General features: G+C 36.4%; 1 protein-coding gene across 7 annotated transcripts in view; it reads left to right on the top strand.

Moving 5' to 3' along the window:
• Positions 1 to 14,577, top strand: part of Ufd4 (ubiquitin fusion-degradation 4-like) — a 71,737-nt gene that overhangs the window by 19,088 nt on the left and 38,072 nt on the right. For 4 of the 7 annotated variants that reach the window (XM_089635884.1, XM_089635885.1, XM_089635886.1 and 1 more), the window contains exons 11-23: positions 957 to 1,121; positions 1,417 to 1,549; positions 2,460 to 2,649; positions 4,301 to 4,493; positions 5,217 to 5,429; positions 7,139 to 7,174; positions 8,743 to 8,875; positions 9,434 to 9,564; positions 9,899 to 10,147; positions 11,899 to 12,039; positions 12,941 to 13,139; positions 13,578 to 13,782; positions 14,232 to 14,531. In XM_089635884.1, the coding sequence (XP_089492010.1) occupies positions 957 to 1,121; positions 1,417 to 1,549; positions 2,460 to 2,649; positions 4,301 to 4,493; positions 5,217 to 5,429; positions 7,139 to 7,174; positions 8,743 to 8,875; positions 9,434 to 9,564; positions 9,899 to 10,147; positions 11,899 to 12,039; positions 12,941 to 13,139; positions 13,578 to 13,782; positions 14,232 to 14,531 (2,288 nt within the window). The remainder of the gene's footprint in view (positions 1 to 956; positions 1,122 to 1,416; positions 1,550 to 2,459; positions 2,650 to 4,300; positions 4,494 to 5,216; positions 5,430 to 7,138; positions 7,175 to 8,742; positions 8,876 to 9,433; positions 9,565 to 9,898; positions 10,148 to 11,898; positions 12,040 to 12,940; positions 13,140 to 13,577; positions 13,783 to 14,231; positions 14,532 to 14,577) is intronic. The other 3 variants (XM_089635890.1, XM_089635889.1, XM_089635887.1) reach the window with 1 other exon arrangement.

The raw sequence follows: 14,577 nt of genomic DNA, 5'->3' as shown, positions 1-14,577 counted from the left end.
CAGTTATTTTTAAACTTGTCCTTTGGGACCCAATACCATATTATATTTTAATATAATTATTTTTAGTCCAGATTCAACATTTTTTACGTGTATTTTACAGTTAAAAATATAACTGAAATACCCAGGATTTCAATAATTTTTATGTGAGCCTTCATTTTCTTTTGTGGCTCTGTGCCGGGTCATCCACCATCTGGGAAACAACGCTGGTTTAAATGATTGTTTAAGTTGTGTGATATTTTCCGTGTCAAATTTAATTTTACACAATAATTTGTTACTTTCTGAATGTTAAGAATATTAATTACACTAATATTTTTTAAATTATATGTATAACAGGGAGATTTGGCAACTGTGTGCCCTGAGCCCATTGATTGACATCCACCATATGAAAACTGCTGCATCTGCCAGTGCTTCTTTGCGTCCACTTCACAAACCATCTCACTTCAACCCAACCCTTTACAACTCAATTGTCAGCATTCACATGAAGGACACTTCTTATATCCACCAAGAGACCCCGAGATGAACCCCGGATTAACAATAAATTAATTTCCACAAAGTTCTTTTGTTGCAATCTTCATAAAATTTTTGGATTGTTGTAATATTAATATTTTATACTTAAATATTGACCTAGATGATATGATATTTCATCCGGTTAGCAAAAAACCTTATCGGGGACAAAAAGGATATTTGACGTAACCATCGAAGATCGAACTTAAGCCGCCTCTTCACAAATCTGAATCGCTAACATGTTTTTGAGGAAACATGTGTGAAGGGATCGAAGAGTGTGACGGTCTGACGGCCGAGCCTTTTGACACGATAGCTTCAGTTAACACAGATGAAAATGGTACTCTGTAGGCACTATTTCTGGGTATGTCAATTAGGCTTTCTGTCATTGGTATCATGTGGATAAGTACAAGTGCTTAATTCAAGCAGCAACCTAACTGTTTGTAAAATTGTAGGGGCTGACGTGAACAAGGGCCAGCGCAGCTCTTCCCTCCACTACGCGGCTTGCTTTGGTAGACCAGCCGTGGCTAAGGTCCTCCTCAGACATGGCGCCAATGCAGATCTCAGAGATGAGGACGGTAAAACACCACTGGATAAAGCGAGAGAACGTCACGATCAAGGTGTGTAGAAAATAATATCTCCATATTTGCTACTTGATATTATTACTCTATGTAAAGTTCCTTGTATTTCATTTTGTCGGGACGTTTTGTTGATTTCGTTTGTTAAATTTGATGAACCTTACAAAATGCAACTTTAAAACTGTCGTATGTATCTTTTAGTAGTTAATAAATTGGTTGATCTAATGAATTTTTACTTCTCGACTAGGCCAATTTCTGGAACATATTTTATTTAAATTTAATTTCTTGAAAGTGTACATATTTGGATCCGTTATTAACTGTTTTGTTTGATGTTTAGGTCACAGAGAAGTAGCCGCCATCTTGCAATGTCCCGGAGAATGGCTTGTCGTGGGAGCTGGTCCTAATACAGAGACTGAACCAGAAACTGCCCAGTCACAAGGAGATAAAGAGATGGCCCCTGTCTACCTTTCGTAAGAATTCATTAGTCTTTGTTGGTAGCGTGGGCATTAACGGGCATAAATGGGCTGTCTAATTTCTGATCCATCGACGGTTATATCCGTATATGTGTTGCACATGTTGTCCATGATGTTTCACTGAAACACATGCTTACATTGTGTCCTTTGATGAAGTAGCATAGATTTCAACGCAAAAGGCCAGAGTTCAGTTCTATTATAAAAGTATTGTCTTTTCAGTTCATTAACCTTTTCAATGCTGGCCTTTTCAAACGCAATATAACAACTTTTCATACAATGTACACTAATACCCCGAGTTGCGTAAGTAATGTGTTTTGTAGGCCGTTAATTAACTTGAATTTGCGTTGCAGACCTTTATGTTTTTGGTTTATTATCCGCGTATTTCGTTTCATTTCCTGACATTTTGATTGCATTCTAACAATAAATAAATGACAAACATCATGTAGCGGTGATCAACGTAAACTAAACACGGGCCGCATCTTAGCATGAACACCGTGTAAATACTGATAGACTTAAAATGTATCACATCAATACCGCCGCACAATCTTTTTGGTGCTTCATTAGAGTAGCTGAATATACCCGAATGAGGTTTGAAGCAGTTGACGAGTTAATATTATGCATCTGTTATGTATACAATGCTATTTATGTATACCAAGTGTTACAATTAAAACATTTATATAACTCTACTCCGATTTAAAAAATAAAATTTTATACCTGCTAATTTACAAAAGTCATGTGTTACGTAATTCGGGGTCTGCGTGTATATGTTTTAATGAAACTTCATGGATCATATATGCGACATATGCATACGGAGATAGCCGTCGATGGATCACATAATATGCGACAGCTGCGTAGAACAGGTTAAAAGAGCTCGAATAGTATTTAAATAATGGTCTCTTTATCTCAGACGTCTGCTGCCTGTGTTCTGCGGTCGCTACCTGGGCTCCGTTGTGGCGGGTGTCCGGAGGGCCTGTCTCAGCCTCGTCAGGAAGATGGTGCATTACTGCCCCGCCTCCCTTCTCCTCGCCGCGCCCCTCAGCGACACCTCCGCGGCTGCAGCCCTCACCCAACTGATTGCCTCAGTCCTTGATAACGAGGTAAGACCACAAACACTTTCACTTCACCATTCCATCACAGTCATGTTAGCTGTTTGTTGCAAGTCAGTGGTAATTACCTAAATATAAATTCAGCCAAAGAGCATCCGCGTACAGATCATGTTCATGCTTACCATTCACAAATGACGATTTTCTTTCAGAATGACTTTGTTTTTTTAAATTTATTTATTATATTCTTTTCAATGCCAGCCTTAAATATTGGAATTTATGTGCAAAATCAAAGCTTTTTTTGTAATTTTGGAGCTCTATGTTATCATTATAAAAATTTGAATTAGTAACTCCACACTGAAATGGAATTTGCACATGAGTTGGAAATTCGGCCATTCCGTTCACTACCTTTTTTTTCTTCTTATTGAACAATTAAAAAATATTATTCTTTTTTTATCTTTTAAATATGTCATTGTGTTGAGGTGGAAATTACAAACAAATAAAAGTGTAATTTAGCAAGATTGAATGCTTTATGATATGTAAGATTCATGACAATTGTTTCACAAAAGCTGATTTCAAACTTACAAAGTTGTCATCTACAATGGAAGTTATGAATCAAAGTTGACAAGAGGGTTTCTTTATAGCCAAGTGGCTCATGAATAGAGGTGGGAAGGTATTGATTGGTGTGATTGGTGATTGGCAATTGTCTATCTCTCTCTCCATGGTGTGGTGACTGGTGTTGCAGGACGGTGGCACTAGCTGGTGGCTGGGCCGGGCACCCCCGCGAGGCCCCCGCCCCCCCGCGCACCTCTTCATTAGAACACCCCCCACGGTAACGCCCCGCTCGAGGGCCACGTCTTTCTTAGCATCCATCCCACCTTGTCACACGGACTATTTCTATTCCCACCGATACTGTCTCCGTTGAGAGTTTTGTGCGCACGCTCACATGGCCTAGTATTGCTCATCTTGCTTGATATCCAAACCAACCAACCAACTACCCAACAATACCTCATTGTGTACAGCCATCCCCTCGGTCGACTAACACAAGAAACATACTTCCGAATTGTACTTTGAATCAGACTGCAATAACTCTCGAGGGAGAAAAGTTTTTTTAAATTACAAAATATATATTTTGAACATCTATCATTTGTCAAAGTCTAATTGAATGAAAATTATGATTTGGTTGACGTTAACAGCAAAAAACATAAAATAGTTTAAAGCATTAAACTCTAAAATAATGATAATTTTTTGCTTCTAATTCATTATAGTGAAACATCCTACCAATTTAAAACAAATAATGTTGCTTATTAAAGAGTAAAAATTGCCTATTCATATAAATCATTATTTCATTTCACTCCTTAAATTTCCCTATAATTATTTGTGAGATCTGTAACCAGTAATAACAATAGTAGTCTTAGGTAGTAAAGATGTTTTAATAACTTAGTACTCCTTACTAATTAAATGGAGGTAACTTTGTTGTTTTGTTTTACACACATCACCGAAACAAACTTGGTAATCACCAAATACATTATTTTCACTTGTGTTTTATTGTTGTTGTGAATTGTTTTACCTTTTACAAATGTGTGATGTCAATTTATATACGTTGTACAAAATACAAACATTTGACAAACCAAACATGTTTGTCATGTAAATTTCGATTCGTCCACATTTTCAGTAGCAACTCTAACTTTATTTTGCTCTTTAGGAGGATGAAGATGGTCAACTGGCTGTTCTGGCTATTGCCGAGGAGTTGATGCAGAAGGCGAGTGACATCTACCTGGAGCAGTTTGCTCGTCTCGGAGTCATCTCCAAGGTTCAGCAGCTGGCATCCGCTGCTGCAGATGCCACCACTCCCACGGCTGAACAGTCACCAGAGGAACAAGCCAGCCAAAGCAATGGTAGGCTCAATATTTATTTAATTTGTACACTCAATGAACTAACGTAACGAGTCAAATACGGATCGCTCTCCTCAATATTCCTCTACAACTGAAATTGTCGATAGGTGACCGGTCACCGTTCTAATATCATTCGTGCTGACTGCTTAGAAAATATTTTATCTATGCATGTCAAAATTCATTTTCATTCAACGGCGTTTCAATTATTTTTTTGAAAACATCTTTTGATTATCTTTTCGTGTCAGGTATTCAGGTTTTTATAGAAATATTAAAACCAGTTTATAATTTGTAATTATTATTTTTTTTTTACATTTGTATCCCAAAACGGATTTTTTTTCCAAAACGGGAAACGTCTAACGATATACATGTGAAATATATATGAATATTAACCTGTTGAAGGCCGCAGCATAAAACAGAAAAATATTTTTTAAGCCTTCAGAAAATTCGTAAAAATCATCGCAAAATTATTCAAAAAGGAAAATATTAGAATGCCCATGTGTTCTCCAGAGACCCATCGGCATTCCACTGGTTAAAATATATTGTCTAGTAAACAGAAAATAATCACCAAAAAAAAATTATATTTTTTATTCTGATATTTTAGCAAAAACTTACCAAGGTAATTTTTGCACAGCTCGGCGTATTTTCGGGTGGCATTCGAGTGTTTTCTGCTATGAATTTCAAAAGGTTAAGGGTTGTTTTGAATATAATAATGTATTTATTGTTTAGATACCGACGATGCCCAAGACCTGTTGCTAGGCGGAGCGTACTGGTGGAGAGACTGGTCGCTGTGTCGGGGCCGCGACTGCCTTTACCTCTGGAGCGACTCGGCAGCCCTGGAATTGTCCAACGGCAGCAACGGCTGGTTCCGCTTCATCCTCGACGGCAAACTGGCCACCATGTACAGCAGTGGCAGTCCTGAACACCAAACCGACAACACAGGTCTTTTTCACTCTACACCAAATTTACCAATAAGTATACAATTGCAGCTGCCACAAATTTATCCAAAAGTATTTCCTATTCAAATATATTTATATAATGCGAAGCTTTGCATATTTGCATTGTAACAAATTCCTATAGTTATATCTCTGTAATGATATTATTCTCTCTTCTGTCTATCTAGTTGCACCTGTTGCTGTTTATTTTTAAATGGTTATATAGCCTAAATATAATATTTGTATTCTACACATCCTTTTTGATACTCACATATTTTAGACTTTCTAAAATTACTGTAAAAAATATTTGGTATGAATGCTATTTCAATATTTTGTCTTAAAAAAATACTGTATGATTTGTATAGGTTCCATTGAAATTAATTTTAGTACATATTTTGGAACAGTTGAAAACATCCTGTTATTAAAACAATACTGACAATGTAGTCAACTATCTGTGCTCTGGTGATAAATGGCATGGTTTCAGATACGTTTGTATTTATATTTCAATATGTATGGGGAATGCGAGGTTATTTACTGGTTTACGTCTACATGGTTCTCTGCACGCAAAATTTCTCGTTCTTTTGCATATCCTCTCATCCATTACAAAATCATTTCACTTCCAAATTTAATATGTACTTATTACTTTCCTACTAAAATATATACATTCATACACAAATATTTTTTTTCATAAGTTTTGGGTTCTAGCACGGACGATCGATAAAGCCCTTTGTCAATACGATATTGACAAAATCCGTCATCTATAGTTAGTTATGGATATTTGCGAGCACGGTCAGAAAATGATTCCGACAGTCAGTAGAAAGAAGCCGCTGCTTTTCACGCGGCCTCCAAGGTGTCGGAAAAGATGTCAATATGCACAACTTAATGAATGGAGGTGAACTAACTAAGCTCTTAGAATTGAAAGAAATCATATACACGATACAAACACTTAATTAATCCATCTAAGACGCGATCAATTGATTGCATTTCGACTTTGAGAAACAAAATTTGTTAGTTATAATTAAAGACTTCATTAATTAATTAACTCCCTTTTTGGTGTCAAAAGTACATGCGGACTGCCAATGAATATTAAAGTTAATATTTCAATTGGAGATTGTCAATTTATTAGTATTTTTAACTTTAACGTTGCCATCTGACGTTTAGGAATGTCAGTTCATAGACAGATGTGCCAGTGTTGCCAGCGTATGTCAATTTGCAATATCCATATCTGTTGATATTTTGATATTAACAGCGCGACCGTGCTCGAGTAATTGGAATAAAATCATTGTTAGTTACGCCTATCAATCTTGATTATATTATAGTTTGAATCATTCTGCAATATCTCTTGTGATCTTGAAATCTATTAAATTGGGATGGATCGAAGTAAAAATTAAAATAAATATTTGTTTCGAACATGATATTTACAGCATTATTTAAATCACACATGTATGTTAATTTTTAATGATACCACAAATAAAATTTATATAAATTTGGGGTTGTTAACATTGTCCTGGTTCTGTTTTTAAAAGTTTTGGACTAGGCACCTCAATTTATTAATTTTTTTAACATTATTGGTGAATATACTATTTTCGTTTTTGTATATAGAAGTGATAAATATTTTATGATTTAAAATTTCAACCCATGTATGATTTGCTTCATCTGCTTGAATTTTCATTTCATTGTGTTAACCTGCCCTGTTTTATTTTTCTCTGGATTTAGGCAAAGGAAGAAATTCAGATCCTCTTACCAGCGAAGGTAATTCATTCTTCATATTTTAACAAAGCACTCACATCACCTTATCATTGTAAGATAGAATGTAAACATGATTTGTGTATCTCCATAAACCATATTATTATTATTATTGTAAATTGTACATTGGCAAATAATTATTGTAGCTAGCAAACATAACACAAATACTTTTTATAATAACTCATTGTGGTATTTAGTGAATACGTTGGTAGCAGATTTGTTGTTGAGTAATTTTTGGCTAATTATTAGATTCGTCGTGCAATAGTCAACAATATAGCAAAATCAATCATCAATTTTTAATTCTTAGAGATGTCCTTTTGGGACAAGTAAAAATATAGTTTTTGGCAGGTTATTTTCTTCGATTCACTTACATAGATTATAAGTCAACTTACTTTTGGATCAACTTAGTTTGCTTTTATGTGGAACAATACCTACTTTCAAAACTGTTTGGTAAATAGTATCTTCTCCGATAATAAGTACGATACTCTCTCAGTAATTCGCCGCTCAATTATCTGACAACTACTATAATTGCTACCGATATTTTTACTAGTTGAAAGCACAAAACCAAGCTCTACGATTCGTCGGTATTCGTATGTTAAATTCAGTAGTCTGCCGTGAACTTAGACTCGAGTGCCAAGCTTAATACACCGACAGGTTGGGTTATCTGTTATCTTACTCTAGTTCGTCTTGCTCTCACTGACCATTTTACCAGCCACATTTGAGTTAGTCTATTTTTAGTACATTTCAGTTAGTCCATTTGAAGGACATTTCAGTTAGTCCATTTGTAGGACCTTTCAGTTAGTCTTTTAGGACATTTCAGTTAGTCCATTTGTAGGACATTTCAGTTAGTCCATTTTTAGGACATTTCAGTTAGTCCATTTTTAGGACCTTTCAGATAGTCCATTTGATAAACATTTTAGTTAGTCCATTTGTAGGACCTTTCAGATAGTCCATTTGATAAACATTTTAGTTAGTCCATTTGTAGGACCTTTCAGATAGTCCATTTGATAAACATTTTAGTTAGTCCATTTGAAGGACATTTCAGTTGGTCCATTTTTAGGACATTTCGGTTAGTTCTCTGTGTATTCTAGCAACTGTCTCGCAATTAATTATTGTTGTTACTCTATGGTTCTGCCACGTTTCTTGTTTGAATAATCTTACAAAGTTAACTTTACACGAAAAAAATTGGAATTTTGTAACTACAATATAAATACAATATCAATGTATCATAATAAAAATAAATATCCATATAAATACGGATGTATCAAATTCGGTATTTATGGAAATATTAAAACATAAGTGACAAATGTGTTTAACAAAATTAAACTTTTCTAAAACAAAGTGTTTGTTTGTTTTTACGAAATACATATTTGTTTTAATTTTGAGCATATTTTGTATGTATGCACTATAATTGGCTTCTTTCACTAATTGGACACTTGTCCGGTTTTTGGGATTGCGGATTGGTGAGGGATTACTGTGTCTATGAATGCAATATCATGCTTTTTATAGAATTATAATAAGAATAGTATGTATTATAACAAGTTTATTGAATTCAATAATTTATGATTTGATAGAAAATCGTGGAGAGTTCATAGAAAAGCTTCAGAGAGCTCGAGCTGGTGTAAAGTCTTCAAGTCCTCAGCCAATACTGTCTCATCCCGGTGCTACCAAACTGGTGGTCGGGAACTGGTCACTCACATCCAAAAGGTAAATTTTATTTTATTTAGCAAACAAACAGTCATCACACACTCGTTAGATTACAGATTTTAGTATTACAAATCGACATATGCAATTAAAAATATTAAAAATTTGATCGCAAAAATAGATATAGTTTTTATCATGGAAACTGTTTGCATTTTACACAAAACTAAAAACACATATTAAATTTGACAAAGGTACTATACAAGTTATGGCATTTAATTTTTTTCCATTTTATATAAAAATATTTTGTGAAAAATTTGTAAACCTTGACAAATTTTTCTCAAATGCTAAATGTTGTTTCATAAAATAATTTCAAGCTTTTAGGAAACGTCTTTGGTAAAATTTTGTGTGCGAATTGAAAGCGTGGTGTTCTCTTTTTCTAACATTGTTTTAATCATATATCGTACTGTAATAAAAATGAGACAGCATGAATTAAGTCTGTATCAGGTTGTGACAAATATCTCCCAAAAAGACGGTACGGGTGTTTGACGTCTGAAAGAAATATTCTCTTTTAAATCTTTTGTCTATTTTTGATTTATTTCATTTACTTCTTTCTTTCCACAGAGACAGAGAACTACAAATTCACAATTCTGATGGTCAGCAGCAAGCCACACTTCTTCGGGAAGATTTGCCAGGATTCATATTTGAGTCGAATCGTGGGACCAAACATTCGTTTACAGCCGAGACATCTCTAGGCAAGTTCCTGATATATTTTTACTTACGTCTGATATTTCAAGGTTGACGCATTTATTCTCCGTTTGAATGTAATTTTCTTTCAGGAGTCATTGAAATAATATACATTTAAACCTACAAAAATAAGAAGCAATTCAATTGTTCAAGAAACCGGATGTCGAATGTTTGAATATAAACATAAATTTCTATGGATAACCAACCCACAACTCTGTCTTGGCACATGCTCTTTGCTTCATTTACATTCACGCATTGTCTCTTGTTATACTGACTCTTGACCTAACCCGACTTATTAACTTCTCTAAAGATAGGTATTAACATTATTTTGTACTACACCAGGTGCAGAAATGGGCGGAGGCTGGTCGGGTGGGCCTGGCACGCGTGGCCGTGTTGTCACGCCGGGCCAGCGCGGGGCACGCGTGCGGGGGCGGGCTGAGGCGCTGCGAGCTCAGGTGGCCGGGCGGGCGCGTGCATTGCACGACGCGCACTTCACACGTGCACAGAGGGTCCCGCGTGCCACCGTCGCCGTGCTGGGCACACTGGTCTACTGTCTGCGCCAAGTGCTACCCATGCAGCTCAAGAGTGATTGTAAGTACTTTTTTTTGTTCATTCTTTTGCAACTGTCTGCGGCACAATTGATTTTAAATTTTAAAAATTCAACTTTGTTGCAGACGTTTTTGTTCTCGTTTATATGAAAACGCTTCCATAATATTCTTGTGATTAATACAGAAAATGCTCCAAACAAGATTCTAATCTCTTCTCTTAAAGTAAATTGCTGTTGACGTTTTTATAGATTTGACATTTGATTCCACAGAAAAGTATGAGAAACTTGAGTGTGCATTTAAAGTGATTTGTCTAACGTGGCCCTAGGTGATGGGAAAGAGAAAGGCTTGGAAGTACATGGTTATTCACATCTGGTCAATTATCACCTCGACTAAAACCGTTTCAAGCAACATTTCAGTTATAAATTTTACAAGGGTGATACTGAGAGTATCTAACATTCTAAAAAAAATAATTTCCCTTCCGGCCTATGTCATCTTTAGGGATGTTGTGTGGAGGTTCTTTTTAAGAAAAGGAACGAGAGGAAGTTTTGAGAAGGAAAAAAATATAAAGCGATGGGTGGAGAGAGTCTGACTGGAAAGGTCAAAGGGTCTCCTTCAACCGGCCTCTCCCCATCTGGCCGACCACGCAGCTTTTGTAGGGCATTGTGAGTTCAATCCCTCGTCAGGCTAGGTCCTGCATCACGACACAAGCATCATTTTCCGCTTACTGTGGTGATAGTAGGGCAATTCTCTAATTATTGTCAGGTTATTCGTAATCTGGGAATGTTTCTTTCTTAAAAAAATATTTATATATATAAATAAAAATGTAGCTTGGCAGTACTTGCGGTACCCATAACCGCCTCCCAAATTGAATAAGCTCTAGATAAGGTAGCGGTTCCACAGAAGTTCATATGACCCAAGCATATGTTTTACAAGCCTGTATAACACATGCTAATTCCTAATAAAATTAATTAATATTTAAAAAAAAAAATTGCTTTTGTACACGGATTTTATACTTATGTTTGTTTTTAAAAATTACCTTATAATTAACAACTCCCTGTCATAATTTTAAAACTATATGGTCGGGCATTTTACCGCCAAATTGGGGGCGAAGTGCGGGTGTTTTTTTTAATTTTAGCCCCAAAATTAGACTTTCCGCCAAATATTCATATCTTATGATCTATTTGATATTTTTCGATGAAACTTTCAGTTTTTTACTTTACAAAGATGTCTCTATTTATTTACTTAGCAATGTATGCGTAATTCCTTTTTTTATAAACAAAAACTTTCTACTTTCTTGGGAATCATAGAAAAAACAGTATTTCACAATCGAAATAACATATCGAAATTTATTCATTATTCAAATTAAAATATTATTTAGAAATTTTCAATACATATAAAGAAAAACTATAACCTAATAGTGCTTCAATGTGTGATAGCGTTCGAAACACTTTCCTTTATGCAGGGGCACATTGCAAAACTTGCACATGTATCGCGTTTCACTGCATAGTTTGTGAGCGGAACATACGCGACAATGATTTTATTTTTTGTTGTGTTTCAAACTCATTGTACTGACAGGTAGATAGATTGGGTACCGCCGACAATAGAAAACACATGACCCCGCACCCATTTAGAACCCCTTGTTTACAAGTTTTCTGCCCCTTACCGCTTTGCGCAACAAAACGAGTAAACTCGTCTCCCGCGTCTTACTGTAAAAAGGCGTATGACGAGTTTTCTCGTTTCCCGCAAAGAATGTGTTAGTTATTTTTCTCTAACACAATATATAATGTTGTTCAGGTGACTGGCGTTCAGTGCTGCTAACCGCATTGCAAGAACTAGAAGCATTACTGCGAGACGATGGATTACTTTCTGCCTACGAATTGCATTCATCCGGGCTAGCTCCAGCTCTTCGTGTCATCCTCTATCCTCACTCTATTGGTAAGTAATATCTGTCCTGTACAATTGGCATGCCCTCTCAATATAATTCATATTATGTCTTATGAACTAGTGCAGCGGCCTCCAAACTTTTAATGTTTACCTTTTCCACATTATAAGAACCAAAGTTACACCTTAAATATTTGGTGTGGGTAGTATGTCAATCATCACCTCGAATTCTCACTTTCCAAAATTCAATTTAAGATTTTTTTTTAGATTTAATTTTATTCATAATGTGCAATTGTGGAAATATGTAGTAAAAATGGCTTTACATTCACACATCCATTAATAATAGGAAAATACGGCTTTGGTTTACATTAACTATCTGAAGTTGCCCCAGCTTATACATAGTTTTTCGAAATCAGACGTAGATAGTGACCTTTCTCTTGTTTTGAAGGTCAATTGTGCAAAATTTCTTCAATCTCAGAATAAAACTAGCTTTGTATAAAAATCAAATCCATGCCGCCCGCACGGTGTCCGCCCGGTGTCACGTGGCCGCCCGCCACAGTCACTCTTCCTTACATACATAGATGTATAGATATTTAGCTAGTAGTTCTATGAACAGCTATCCACGCATCCGTTATATTGAAAAGATGCAAACAAAAAATCGAAATAAACAAGACAATTTCACATTTGAAAAAAGATTGAATCAGTAAAATGGCCACTGTCTAGAAACGGAAACGGAATGTACAAGCAAATTTATAGACAGACGAAATGCAAAACGGTTGAGTTAAAAAAGAACTTCGCTAGGTTAATAAGTTTTCATTCATAGATAGGTGGAGATCCCCATGACAGTTGCTTTGATAGCTACTTCTTCTCATTAAGTTCAACCGAGGGGTTGCTAATAATTCATTTTAATTGAATGATTGATAAGTGATTAATAAATTTTTGATGTTATTTTCAGAAGAGGGTGAGATTGAGGATGCAGAGAAGATGTGCCTGGATCGCGCCACGGTGGTGCGGGAGTGGGCTGTGCTGGGAGGAGCAGCGTTGCTGGCACGCCACCTGGTGGCCGTGTTAGAGAGCGTGGAGCGACTCCCGGTACTGGCTTATGATGCCCCACCTGCTGCTCCTGGCCTGCAGATCCTCACTAGGAGACTGAGGTTAGTCTAATAATACTCATTCTTATGTTGGGTTGGAAATGGCTTGATTTCCTTAATTGACTTAATGCTAAGTATGACTTTTGTCACGTAAGATTTTTGTCACTTTCAAATTACAATGCAGTAAATAAAAACACACCCTACAATATGTTACAACTCATTCTGGAACTCCAATGTGTATCTCAAAAACTCAACTCAATTTTCTTAATAATTACAAATATTGGGTATGAAAAGTAAAGCACAAAATTCCAAAGAGAATGAATGATACTAAAAATGCCCGGCCTAGACCGAAAACTAACACTACCGTGAATATAGTCAACATAACGCACTCCGACAATTCAGGCGACATCTGACGAGCCTGGGTCAAGTATTATTTAAGAGGGTTTTATATTTCCATATTTTATCATTATACTTAATAACCCCGTCAATTAATTTGTGCAGATTCCGTTTGGAGCGCAGTTCTGGTGAGACAGGTCTATTGGACCGGTCCGGCCGCACCCTGAGAACAGAGCCGCTGGTCAGCGTGAAGCAGCTGGAGAGGTTCCTACTCCGAGCCGTGGCCAGGCAGTGGTACGACCTGGACCGGGCAACCTTCCACTTCCTCAAGACCATCGAAAGGAATGCGCCCATCATCTTCACGCACAAGGTTATTTATTTCTAATTTATTTGCTTATTACGCTCGATTAAATTGGAATGTTGAGTATAAAAAAAGAATTTTTTAGCATAAGTTGTAAGAGCATGTGAAATAGTCACATTATGATCAATGTCAAATACAAGATTATATGTACTATCAATAATTATCATTACTAAGAGCACGTAAAATAGTCACATTATGATCAATGTCAAATAAAAGATTATACTATCAATAATTATCATTAAGGGATGAAAATCCTACTGTGGAGAAACTATTGTTTAAACTGTTGGCCCTAAAGTTTAGACTTTCATCCAGCGGAATTCAATGAAACAAGGGAATAATCAGTAATTCAGGGGAAGATTGATGGAAGACACAGAACAGACCTGTTCAATGTCCTGTTTTCAACAAATATCATTAAATTTTATTATAAATTAATTTATAAATATCTTGCTTCATTCCAGCATGACTTTGACGAGAATGGCATCATCTACTACGTTGGCTCAAACGGGGGCACTTGCGAGTGGGTCAACCCGGGGGCGCACGGCCTGGTGACAGTGACCTGTTCCGATGGTCGGGGGCTCCCCTACGGCCGCCCCGAGGACATCCTGTCCCGCGAGGCTCAGCCCCTCAACTGTCACACGGGGGATGATAAGCGCGCCTGGTTCAGCATTGACCTGGGACTCTGGCTCACTCCCACGGCCTACACATTAAGACACGCCAGGGGTTATGGAAGATCGGCTCTTAGGAATTGGTTGTTCCAGGTTTGTAGAATCTATATTTGGTTAATAATTGTACAGACCTGTGAAA

This window comes from Hesperophylax consimilis, chromosome 9 (genome assembly GCF_061612785.1).
Source record: "Hesperophylax consimilis isolate HC1 chromosome 9, BYU_Hcon_1.0, whole genome shotgun sequence".
NCBI classification, from domain to species: Eukaryota; Metazoa; Arthropoda; class Insecta; order Trichoptera; family Limnephilidae; genus Hesperophylax; species Hesperophylax consimilis.
The sequence above is the reverse complement of the archived record's forward strand: the minus strand, read 5'-3'. Positions and strand labels throughout refer to the sequence as shown.